This window comes from Haliotis cracherodii, unplaced genomic scaffold (genome assembly GCF_022045235.1).
Source record: "Haliotis cracherodii isolate W230 unplaced genomic scaffold, xgHalCrac1.p SCAF_5, whole genome shotgun sequence".
Classification (NCBI taxonomy): Eukaryota; Metazoa; Mollusca; class Gastropoda; order Lepetellida; family Haliotidae; genus Haliotis; species Haliotis cracherodii.
Window position 1 is genome coordinate 50,596,430 of NW_027266308.1, and position 13,596 is coordinate 50,610,025.

At 36.8% G+C, this 13,596-nt stretch overlaps 1 protein-coding gene across 4 annotated transcripts in view; it reads left to right on the forward strand.

The window, feature by feature from the left end:
* LOC139442544 (vasodilator-stimulated phosphoprotein-like) overlaps window positions 1-13,596 on the forward strand; it is a 70,500-nt gene that overhangs the window by 17,360 nt on the left and 39,544 nt on the right. For all 4 annotated transcript variants that reach the window (XM_071223365.1, XM_071223364.1, XM_071223367.1 and 1 more), the window contains exon 3: window positions 2,295-2,460. In XM_071223365.1, coding sequence (XP_071079466.1) covers window positions 2,295-2,460 — 166 coding nt within the window. The remainder of the gene's footprint in view (window positions 1-2,294; window positions 2,461-13,596) is intronic.

The window sequence follows — 13,596 nt, forward strand, 5'->3', positions numbered from 1 at the left end:
AGAATAAATATACCAGTACAAAATTCAATATTAAGTGTTCCCGAGAAAACCTCAAGGAAGCCAGGACCCCACATAATTTCTGACTCTCCTTGGGATGCATGTAAACCAGGACATCTTGTAATTAGGATATTTTGCAAATTAGGGACCTGTGTCGTTAGCTCATGGTGAGTTCAGAATGTTCATTCTAGTTAGTGGTACCACTGGGTCATGTCGGTAAGATTTGTTGACTCAGCTCAAGTACACGGGTAGGGTACAAGAGGACAGTCAATAAAAGATTATTTTAGGAAGAAGTTAAAGCACCTTGACTCCTATGACATGTTACTTTGACAGTTGCCTACTATTGACACAACGTGTTCGTCTTATTTTTGGATAGTATATGAATTTAATATGATCCATATGTTTATAAACATACAAACACAGAAGTATGATTACAGCACATGTTTGAAATTATTTTGATTGGTTTACCGGTGTTTGTTGTTGTTACTTTTAATCTAGAGTAAATATTTCAATAATGTAACTATTCAACCATAAATAATGAGTACTGGTTCAGGACCTTTGCACATATGACATTTGTAAGAAGTATGCAAACCTGTATTATTAATCAGGACCTTTTCCATCCCTGTGTAGTTAGAGAGTTTAAGAGGTAAGAAACTGGTAGGGTGGTCAGGTAGTCAGGCGGTCAGGCTGGTGCACTTGGTTGATGGCAAGTCATCATGTACCAACTATGTGAGACATTGCTCATCATAACAACCTCTGGTTTCTCTGCCCCAGACTCATACAGGCCACTGATATAGTTGTAATAAAGCTCTCTGCCAAAAGAAACAATAAATGAAACATAGAGCTGCGTATTTGTGTAAATTACGTTTTAATATATATATATATATAACTGTTACAACTGTTAGATAAAATGATTGTGTATCAGCCAATCGCAAAATTAACTTACCAACAGTTACAATCGGAAAAGCTTCTGCGACAAACATACTGATAGATGCCAATTGAAAAACAGATCGTGCCTAGTCAATGTACATGTTGTATCTTAATTAGTTGCTGATTGGTGATTAAAACAATAGCGCCTTTCTTACAATGCTAGGTTTTGCAAACAAAAAATGGCTTCCCGGAGAGGATGCCACAAGCAGATGCAGACAGGTATACTACTATTCACATATTTTTAAATGATTTACAGGGAATTTTACAAAACATGTTTTAAGTGAAATTCCCAAATGTCAAAAAACAGGTGGGTAAAAAAAATTGAATACCCTCTTAAAACTTGTGGATACCCAATCAAAATCAAAACCCTGGGTAAATTACCCAAATAACCAAAAGCTTTTCTATAGCTCTGGAAACGAAAAAAAAAATTAAACACACCTAGCCCTCAGCATATTGAACTAGCTAACTAGTTATTTGTCAAGTTCCATTCATATTCCTCACTCTGTATCTATGTATCCATTGTCACCTTTCATAAAAGAGATTCAAGAGGACCAGGCACCTACTACTTGAATCACTACAGCAACCAAGTGAAATGAAAGAAAAAGAATTCTGCTGAGGCCAAATCTCATTAAAATCTTTTACTGTGATGTGTACTGTTTCAACATCTGAGGATACTACTTTGACTGCCCAATCTAAATGAAGGCTGCATGGTTTCTTGAGCCAATCAGATGCTCACTTTCTGAAACAATTTGGCTTCACTACTCTACCACCTCAATTCAGATATTTTGTTGTTCACAAAAGAATATTCACGCAGGACAAACATATATGCCTTCAATGGTACTCCCTTCTGGGTGTATAGATGCCACGTAGCTCAGAAACGGCCAGGTATAGAAAATATCCACAACTTCCTTCTGGGTGTATAGATGCCACGTAGCTCAGAAACGGCTAGGTATAGAAAATATCCACAACAACATAACGGCATAGTCTTCATGATCTACATCCAGGAAAATGCTCGTTATCAAGATACAGGAATCAGATGTAGTTGTTTGCATCCTGTGCTTGTTCATACCGAGAATTTACAAGCCACGACACTGATTGGCTGCTCAGAACGTTCACCTGATATCAGGTGTCCTCACGTATTGTATCCAAGTAAAAGACATGATTGTAATGAGATAGTGCTGGGGCATTATTCAGCTTGATGTGAATACATTTTGGTTTTAAAGGTTAATCTCTGTTGAGGTACATCATTCCAAATACTGAACATGTACAGGGGAGATAAGAGATGTATTTCTCAGATTATCTTTTTTTGACAGTTATTTTGTGCCTAATTTATTTAATTATAACTCATCAAAATCTCTTTTTTTCAGGTGGTTATAAACTGTGCCATATTAAAAGGATTAAAATATAACCAGGCTACAGCAACATTTCATCAATGGCGGGACAGCCGGCAAGTTTATGGATTAAATTTTGCCAGCAAGGAGGAAGCAGAACACTTTGCTCATGCCATGATGACAGCATTAGACACATTGAACAGTAAGTTGACAGCACACGTACCTCGGCATGGCATGTTGGTTCATGGTTTATACTATATTGTCATTCCGTTCGCAAAGATTCAGTTGTCAGTTATGTAAGCTCAGTTAATTCTGTTTATTCCATCAATTCTCATTATTGCCCAGTGGCCCCAAGATGCAGCAACTCTTTGTACACAGTTGTGTCCCTTAGATGCCAGGATCCGCTGCTCCTGGGTTGAATCCCTGATTATGATTCTAGAATTATTATATTTGTGGTTTCACAAAAGTGCTCCACCATTTTATTAACTGTGTCACTGTGGGTTTTGTTCCACATTTACGGTGATTAAGCTGATTTGTCATGATGTAGCGGAAATACTGTTCAAAGTGACATTATACTCAACCACTCACTGCCTTTGATGGTGAATGCTTTGAGATAATATTGTTTTTACCATTTATTTTTTTCCAGACTACAGATATGGCAAGGCATGTCAAACTTGCTTTAAATTTTTTGTTTTTAGAAAGTATGCTAAGCCTAAAATAAGTCGGGAAAATCTTGATACTTTGAAATGTTGAAATGGTTGAGATAGTCAGACACAGTGAGCTTGATTTTGTTGCAAAACAGATGATAATTAGGTGTGGTAATTAGGTAATCAGGATGTGTTTTTTTGTCTAGAACTACTGCATGGTTGCATTGGTGTGAGATCATACACAAAGCATGACTCACTCACACTTTCAATCATGGTTTGTCAACACAAGAATCAAACTTATGACACAAGAACGGCATGCCATGCACCTGTACATCACATTCAGTAGATCACCTTCTACCTTATTCTCTCAGGTGTGGGTATCATTATGGCTGAGCAGAATTTAACTCCCTGTAGGCCTCCTACAGCAAAAGACATGGTGTGTTAATTCAATGGCTATTTGCTTTGCTTTATCTGTCTGTGTGTAGGCTGATTTTCTCCCAACTGATAAATAAAACACTGTCTACAATAGCACATGCTATTTCAGATAGTATCTTTAGTGATTAACGTCAATTTGGTTTAGGTTCCCATCACCTTACACTATTGATTTGGAGCTGCAGAAATAGATACAGTCTACTTCAACATATTTGGGATGAACACATCTCGTTACTTAATATGAAGACCTGAAAAGTTCTCAGCTTTCTATTGCTGTGTCTGACAGGTTTAAATTGATTATTTTCGACATGGGTATAGAGGGCTCTAATGTGTCCTGACAATTGAAAGCATCCCCTATAGGGTTAATCCCTGGAGATTATTTGTGTCATTTATGGTTCCTGCAGAATCAATACCCAAACTTTGAAATTTGTGATTGACTATTTTGCCTGTTTATAACTGAGTAAGAAGATATATTGGAGTGTCAAGTGCGAAATCCTGCAGAACTATTGATCAAGGGTAAATGCCGTATTTATCCTGAAGACTCTAGATAAATATTGGATCTATAAATTTGTAGACAAATATGGACCGGTTTTCGATCCAGGTGTGATGTGCGGCTGTTTTTATGACAGAGTTGAGTAAGCAATCTAGAACACAACCGACATGGGTTTAGCTCTTGAATTTGCGAGAATCACATGTATAACACATACAATATAAAGTGAAACGTTATTGCTGCTGTGAATTGATGACGCCAGCATAAGTGTCTGTATCTGATATAGAATTGCTTGACATTTCATCTACAGAGTCAATGCTATTGTAATGCTTGACAGTATTGAACTATCAAGTGATATTTGTCAGTTGTTCTATGACAGTGTTTGCCATTGGCCATTTACATTTGCTGACTCAGGAGATCGATTGTTTAGGTTCATCTCTAGGGATACTTCAGAACTGTTTGATATTTTAGTGTTTTGTATATGACTGATTAGCAGGGGAGTTTTTAGCAACAATACTGTTTCGAGTTTGTTATGTTGACGGAATGTATCATGTTTAAAATAAATCAACAGTGTTGCTGTGGTGAATCTTTGGAAAACATCAAATAAATCTTTATTTCTATTTAGGAAAAGGTCATGACATTCGTCAATAATCTGTCAACAGGTCATAGCTCTTTTCGATCATCAGTAATCATCATGCAAAATGTTTTTAAGAGAAATTCTGTACATTGTATTAGAAATTACATTTTGTAAGATATTTTTTCGTTACAAGTACAATGAATATCACGATGTTTGAAGTTTTGGCCTCTTTAACAATTATTCAGTGTATTTGTCATTTAATCCATTTCCAGTATGAATTTAAGCCTTTTTCTAATTTTAACAGAAATAAAATATTTCAGGTCAACTGTTTCATTCTGTCAGCTTTCATTACTTACTACCACCAAGACATCACCAGTATTGAGTAACAGTGTGGCTTACGTTTTGATCCTTCTTTCTGTCATTAATAAAACATTACCCAGAGGAAATCTGGTAGAAGATTTCACTGTCGCCAGACACAAATAGCAAGGCTAGGTTGTTTGGCTGATTTGATGCAGTGTTTTGATAGGTTGATGAATGTCATGTCCAGTTTGTGCAAAATGACATCAATTACACTGGTCCGACATCTGTCACTCTCCCTATGTCTGGTAGATTGCGAATTATGTCCTCCAGTACGCTGTCTTGACAGCCAGGGTCGGTCAATAACTGATCAGCTACTTCATGTGTCCACTGTCAAGGATACATAGCTTTTTTCTGATATATCACAGGAAAATTACTGTTAACATCTGTCTAGAAAATTGACTTATGGCTGTAACGTGTTTCATCAGTGTCAGTGAGCGTGGATATATTGTCATAAATAGATGATTCAAAGTAGTGTGAATAATACAATTGGTTACATGCTGTTATTCATATTAATATTTGGCAGTGCAATATTTCTTGATGTCAGTTATTATAATTGATAATGATAAAATTGAGTTCGTTCTTTCTGTTTTTGATAAATTAATGTATTCATATTGCTGCTCTTCGCATCAAGTTTACAATCGCAGTAGTTAAAATAGCCCCAATATTCACCCCTAGTAGCAAATCAAGAATACATTTTCCTTAGCTGTAAAATCTTTGTAATACACTGTACCAATATAAAACCCATGAGTGTTGATTTTGAATGCGGTGGTTTATTTATTCTGTTCAGTGATATTCATGAGCAACTTGATTAGATTAAAAATGAATTGAAACACTCAACCTTATCTCATATAGATTGCATACATAATCCCTATTACATTTGTTGCTCAGTACAGTAGAGTTCTTTATTGGATTATCTGCCATCATATTAGGATGAGTAGATTCTGTTCTGCTCTGCATCTTAAAGTGAACTTGGTATGCCTTTTGGTACTCTTTACCACTAAAAGAGCTGTATCAATCAATAAGTGGTTTGATGAAGTGCTAGAGATTGAAACACAGAACACTGACATGAAACCATCCACCGAAGTAGATCAATTGGTGTTTCCTAGTTGAGTCTAGAGCCTCCAGACATGTCCGACATCAGTCGGTGATCACAGTAATTAGATAAAACAAGACAATGGCAGGAGGGATGATAGGGTGGAGATGGGAGGATGGTTGGAGGATGCAGTGTCAGGGCCCACCATGCCAGCTGCTCCCTACTGTTGAATACATTGATATGGGATAACTGAGTTAATCCACAGGCAATCAGCATGGTGATTATTGCCACAGGAGCTGTGGGAGACTCGCCAGGAAAACCAGAGATCAAATTATCTGGGCTGTCCAGCACTGCTGATACATTGGACATTTTTTCATGTTCCAATACTTACTTCCTTCAGCAGAGTGTTTAGAGTTGGTTTTCTATTTTTCAAATGATTCAATTGATTTCATTTGATTTTGTTTTTGTTTTCCTCATAGAAATATTGCCCGATGTCATACAGCTCGAGTATCGCTTAAACCCATGAAGATGTGAGTTAGAATAGGTCTTCAGCAACCTATGCTTGATGTGAGAGGCAACTATTCTTGTATGTAGAGGCGATCAGGTGGTCAGGCTCGCTGACTTGGTTGATGCATGTCATCATGTCCCAATTGCGTAGTGATGCTCATGATGTCAATCACTGGATTGTCTGGCACAGACTTAATTATTTACAGACTGCCGTCATATAGCTGGAATATTGCTGAGTGTGGTGTTAAACAACATAGAAACATTAAAAATATATTGGTTTACTCTAATCTTGTTTACCTATTTTGTTATATCAGAAATTGATTGGTAGTTGATTTTGTTTTAGATGAACTAATTGATAGGGATCCATTTTACTATTATGCCATTAATCTCCTTGATGTCAAAATGTGTCACTACTGTCAGTTCTTAAAAACAAATAATTGGTTAGGAAATGGGTCATAAAGGTTTTTGAGTTTTCAGTGTTTCTTGATGAGTTGGGTTTGTTGTATGTGTCAACACCATGTTTTAAGTTGGCCTTATGAAGAGAGTTTATGCCAGGTTTAGAAGTTATTTTCTCCTGTTTGTAAAGTGTTTGTGTGTCTACATCCAGGAGATACATCCAGTGCTATTTTGCCTTTTACGTCCAATAGAATCTGTTTTGGCAGATAATCAAGACTGAATATTCTCTGATGTTGATGCTTTGTATAATATTTGGTATTCAGGTCCACCGTGTACAAGTTGTAAGGGTGAGTGAGTGAATATGGTTTTACGCCGCTTTTAGCAATATTCTAGCAATATCACAGCAGGGGACACCAGAAATGGGCCTCACACATTGTACCCATGTCGGGAACCGAACCTGGGTCTCTGGCGTGACAAACTAACCACTAGGCTACCCAACCGCCCCACAAGTTGTAAGGGGTAGTCACTTATCGTGAACATGGCCTTATACTCCATTCCAACATTGCTGAAACAACAGTAGGATTCTGATGCAAATCTATATGAATATCAGATGGGAGAGTTTACAAAAATATCATCTTTGCACATTCATAAACCATGGCCATTATGTTTGACAGATGATGAATAGAAACAGTTTATCGCCACTAAACCACTTTGATCAAGGATCACAGAAAATAAACATTAAAGGCATGATAAGCCATGTGTGAAATACACTTTACCCTTGTGTATAATTGCAGCTGATACAGACCAATATTACACTTCATCAGTTCACTGAAGGAAGATTGAATTTTTTTATTTTTTCAGTAACCCTTCACCAATATTATCAACCTTCCCATGGCTATATCCAGATAATTGTTTATGTATGTTTTCACACTATGTCTTACTCAGGGCATAGAAATGTGAATAGGTAAGGTTATGAATCATTTTTCCATCATTAAACGTCGAGCTGTTTCTCAAAGAACCCATACAGAATCTATTTTTGACCTGAGACGCCCACGTTTTGCTACAAAGCTTTGTGAAAGGGTTACACTGTTGTGTTTATATTGCTTCAGTTGAGTTGTAGCTCGACTGCTTTATTAAACAGTTCGCTTTACAAATCCCTGTCCCCATCAACCAGTAATGTTCTATTGTTACAGACATGCCAGGCAACATTTGATCTCTATTGGGACCATTTCAGAGCAGAAATGTCAAACTTCCAGATTAACATAGCAAAGATGCCTGGCCATTCAATAATCTGTGGTTTCCTGCATGACCAAGTGTACAAGAAAACCCTCCTTAGTGAGGTGTTGGGGTACTTGCGCTTTATTAAAAACAAATGCAGTTTGAGATTTATGGCAATGTACAATGCATTTGGTTATGGCTTCAGTGTGGGGGTCAACCATGGATGCACTTCCACACACAATGACATTTTGTCGAATGGCTACCATATGGAGGCGCTGTGACCTTTCACTAGAAAATCGGTACACCTTATTAACTAGCAATAAAAATATGGCTATAGCCCATACAGTTGGACTTTGATGAAACCCATTGACTATTATGTTAATGCATCACTCAAGTCTCAAATTGTTGATTTTACTTGTTCGTATTATCTTTGACAATGGTAGTTTTAGTGAGGTAATTGTTATGTCTTATCAGTCATAGATGTCGAAATGGCGTTAAAGGTTTACCTTCACCAAACGAGACTGGTTTGCAGACTTAGAGTAAACTCAAAGTAAAATTAGAATCGAAAGGTCAAATATATCATTAAAACTTAATTGTACTGTGTAACGACTGTGATGTGTACAGAGTGTTATTCCTATGACCAGATTGAGTTACATAAGCCAGCTGAGGGAACCCTGTTGGCATAGTGCATATTGATCTAAACTTTCTGCTTTTCTTCTGCTAGATAAAGATTTTCAAATGTGAAAAACAGTCCAAATTGGCCATGGGGGAATAAAAAAATCAATACAAAAGAACTGGGAGTTGTTTAATTATGTTCATCGTGATCACTGCACGTTAGTAAGAAGTAATTTGAGCTCTGCAGGCCTCCTCAAAAAAGGCTGATTGTTGCTAGGTTTGGCCATTTGGGTGGTTAATGTGCAATGGTTCAATTGTTCAGACTCTCAGATATAGAAAGGTTGCGTAGCATGAACATATTGAGATATAGTGATGCTTTCATTCACAAGCATAGCACAGTCGCATAATTGATGCTACTTGATATAAATCGGAGAGTTAAAGGTCCCGAAGGAAGGAATGCAAGAAACAAATGGAATCTTCGGATGTGGGAGCTAACATAGCCTTGCTCCTAGTCTGTACTGAATGTTAAGTCCATGGATGTATATTAATTCTATTCTTATAGTCAGTACAGTCTGAGGATGTTTTTACAGCTTGTTTTTATTATTTATATTATCTAGGAATTATTATTTAAACTAATAATCATTTTCTTAGAGACTTGTGTAAGTTTAGGGCTAATACAGTATTTGTTAATAATTTCATTCCTTAATCTGTGATCCTACCAAGGTGAGTTTTGTAAGGGACCTGCACAACAGGATGGAAGTGGCTCTTCTTTAAGAAATGACAGTAGATACTGAAAATAACTGCATTACTCGCTTCACTGACTTTTACATATTGGCATATAACAGGATAATAGCACAGAAAGTTTGTGTCATATACAGAAATATTCTGTTGAACCCACATTTGCTAGCATGTGTAATGTTTTATTTGTATTTTTTAATGTTTCAGTTCAGTTCAAATTACTTGTCCCTCCCAGATCAGTTTCTTGAATAAAATATCAAAAAGTGACAGATTTGTTTCTTAATATCCAAATTTATTAGATATCTTTAAAAGATAAAAGAAATTAAATGTCAAATGATATCTGATCAATGATGATACCGTATGTATTTCTTATTCACAATGCCAGCCGAAATATGATATTTAGATAACTGCAGATCAGTCATAAGAAGTCACTCTGTAACAGTTTTGATTTATCCAATATCATATCTGCTCATATTATCTTGAACATTTGACATTTGCTTTGATGGGAGAAAGGATGCAGTTGTAATCCATCAAATCTGACAGCTACAACAGCTGATGAGTTGAATGGCAGAGCTCCAGATTCATTTGAAAATTTAAGTGACCCATTACTGTGTAAAGTGATGGAGAAGGTGTTTTTACACTGACACTTAGTCTGTAAAACATTTCTTTAAAACAATTGTATTTTTGTTTTTAATAGAACCCTTCCCCTTTCTCAGTCTGCTGCTTTCTATTGAATCAAAGAATCTAGACTTGGTTAAGTTTGATCTAGACTTGCCTAGGCTTTTAGTAAAACATTTAATAAACTATAAATTCCACAGCCGTGGCACTGGACTAGGTGGGTTTTTTTGTTTTCTACTTTATTTATTCATTTATTTATTCTGGGAGTTGGGTTTTGGGAAGGGTTATTGTATTTTACAGGGTCCTATGTTGCACAGAAATGGGGACTCATATATGTATCTTGCTTGTTATACATATATTGTGTGTGGGGGGGAGGGTGTTCAAGAACCCATGTCATTACTAAAAAAAATGAGAGGCCTCTGGATGTCTGCAGCAGTGCAATGGTTCAACAAATGTCTGTTTTGCTCAGTGCAATGGTTACACGAACGTCTGTTTTGTTCAGTGCAATGGTTCCCCGAATGTCTGTTTTGTTCAGTCAGCGTGCAGTGTTTGCCTATAGGGTTAGATGTAACATTTGCCACAACTAGGGTGCAGTATTTCACGCAACCTGACACATCGTGTTGTTGATGACATCATCAGCTGGCTAGACTTTTACCGGATGTAGCACTCAGGCCTGCTTGTCTGTCCTGCAGCATGTACACTGTTATCTGCAATACTACAGGCAATGAATATATGGCAGTGATATGCTGGGACTAATTCAATCAGTATCAGATGAGCATATATCTTTATCACAGTATATCAGTGACACCAAATACTCAAGTTTCACATGTCTGAAAACAATCTTGTTTAGGAGGCATTTGACCTCTCTGAAGATTACTGGAGTTGGATGAAAACTATGTTGCTAAACATTACTGAAGGCCAAGTTCACGTTTACATTTAGCAAAAAACAATGTCAATATAGGCATATATTTACTTCATGAATTAACCAGGAGCATGCAAATGTTTATATGAATTTTTGAAAAGTATTATATGTTTGATCAGGGCTCAGTTTATAAGTCTGGTAACTTTCCCAAACTCAAGTACAGTAAAATTTTGGTTTGTTCAAAAACCAATATTACCTAGATATATGGACTTTTCAGTGGATAGCCCCTAGGTGTATTTCTGTAAACAATTTTATCTCAAACATTTCAGGGAGGTATTTGATATGACTGAAGATATGCTTTGATTTTGAAGTATCAGCCTTAATTGATACCTTTGAACTCTATACATCAGAGGCTTGTTGATATAGTATGCATGTGCGGGTACTTCAGATGACCCACTATGGTTATCAGAAATACTGTGTTAAACAGGGTCCAGACATACTTATGTTCAGCTGAATGTTTCTCAACAGCACCTGCTATGATATATACCACATGCATTTCTCTGGGAGTTAATTTGGCATTGTAATACTTGCCATTTGCTATGGCAAGCTTTTTGTCAACAAAATGTTTTCCTATACACATGGACTTGGCATGTTGCTCTTTTTTATGTTGTTAATGATTCCAGAATGTAGTTGTTTTTTCTAGTTCGATCATTGACTCTATGTGGTTTGCATGGTTTTGGAAGTTTCTGCAGTAAATATTTTTCTTGTTGAAGGAATAAAAAATATAGAAAAGGTGTCGTAACAACTGTATGTCCTTAGAGTGTTCTGTTGTTTAAAGTCTTGTACAGACTCAGAATACATCCGAAAATATGGAAAGTGTAGATTCCCACATTTCTGAAAATTAAGAGATATTTTGGACTCTCTTCTGTTACATATTAGGAGACAATTTAACATAAAAATGGTCGAGTTAATCGTCTATACTCACACATTTTACACATTGTAGATGGATGCCGTGATATAACTGACTTACTGTTCAAAGTGGCGTTAAACCCAACTCATTCACTCAATCATTCAGACCTAGATGGGTAGCAATATTTTGAGAGGGTCAGATCTTTTCATCACTCTCTGGCCCTGCTGCCCAGTAGTACCGGTATTTGAAGACATTATGTTTGAAGTACTTCAAGAAATAGAATCGCTGTCATGCTTTGAGATTGATACGATTATTATATGTCTACTTTAAAGTATGGGACGGCCATAGAATTGTTTGGTTGTTGTTTTACACCATGGTTGAAATGTAACCAACCAAGCTGCCAAGCCTAACCAATCAATGCAGTTTATCCCCTCTCCATTCGTCACCACTCGCCCCTTTCCGTTACCTGCAAGAAGACTCGTCCTCCTATTGATGAATGTTATGTGCGAAAATACGACAAACCAATCAGAATGCGCGTATGATTTCAAGTTGTTAATCAAAGAATCCCTCAGTTATAATTTTTGATTTTACAGATGTCTTGCATCTAAAAATATACCCAAGAGACAGTTAAATGTGTTCAATCATACTGTATATTTCCGCATGTCCAGATGTGCTTTAAATTGCATCTGAAATATATATTATCTGGGGAAATGAATGTGAACCATTACACAACGAATTGTTTAAGGTATGCCCGTTTGCGCTAAGATGGTACCCGGTCGCAAATATGGCCATGAGAGGGTCACGAGTCGCTATTCGGCTTGTCCTGGAATAACACGAGTTGGTCACAAATGATCTCCTCTCCTGACAAGCATTTGAGAGGGACCAATTCTAACCTGAATTGGTTGAAGAATAAGTTTTCCTTCTGAAAGGGGATGAATTTTAAAGGGCCAAATAAGCTTGTTATTCCTCCAATTTTGAACCTGACAATTTGTCGTGTAACCATAAGTATGCCAATATGATGTCAAGCTAGTCTAGATGGGTATGGTAGATGTACTGGATGATGACTTCTTCAAGGTGTGTTATTAGGCGAGATGTACTAACAGGATTGTAGTAGAATTAATTTTGCCCTTATTTTCATTAGGTAACACATGTTTAAACATGTCATCACCTGTTCCACATGTACAATGTGTATGTGCATTATTTTCACTGTCATAACACTGACTGTGTATAACATACACCATCAGCAGTAGAAAGGATTATCAAAATATGTTTTTAACAGTCACAATCATAATATGAGTTGTGTTTTGGCCATGGTATGTGTAATATTTCTTCCTCATGGTGTACTGTAGTCATCATTCTTGCCTCGGGGAGAGTTTTTAAGGATTTCAATGTTGTTAGACACACATTTATTATGGCCACGTGCACAACGAATAGCTGTCCCCAGGTGGAGAACAATGACTAACCCTATTACTACTTCCTTGTATACAAATGGTTTAGCTTTCCTATTATTGCCCTCACATTTGGGATTGGTTGAAGCTTTCGGATGAAAAATCATCGCATTAGTGTGTAAGTGAGTGGGTAATATTGGTTTTATGTCACTATTAACCATTCCAGCAATATCAGGACAGGGCACACCAGAAATGGGCATTGTAAGCATGTAGGCATTCAAACTTGGGTCTTCAGCATGTCGAGCAAATGCCTTACCACTAGGCTACCCAACCGTGTCCCTCATTACATTAGTGGTAAATGTTGTCATAGTTAATTTTTCCTTTGGTTTCAGATTTGATCATTGTAACAATGTTATGGATCCAGGTTTATCACTACTCACATCCTAATGATAATCAGTGTTCCAAATTTAACATGTAAGTAAAGGGTTCCCTGTCTTAACCCTATGTTAAAATCAAAAGGTTTGAGGGCTCCCTAGATTCAAATACT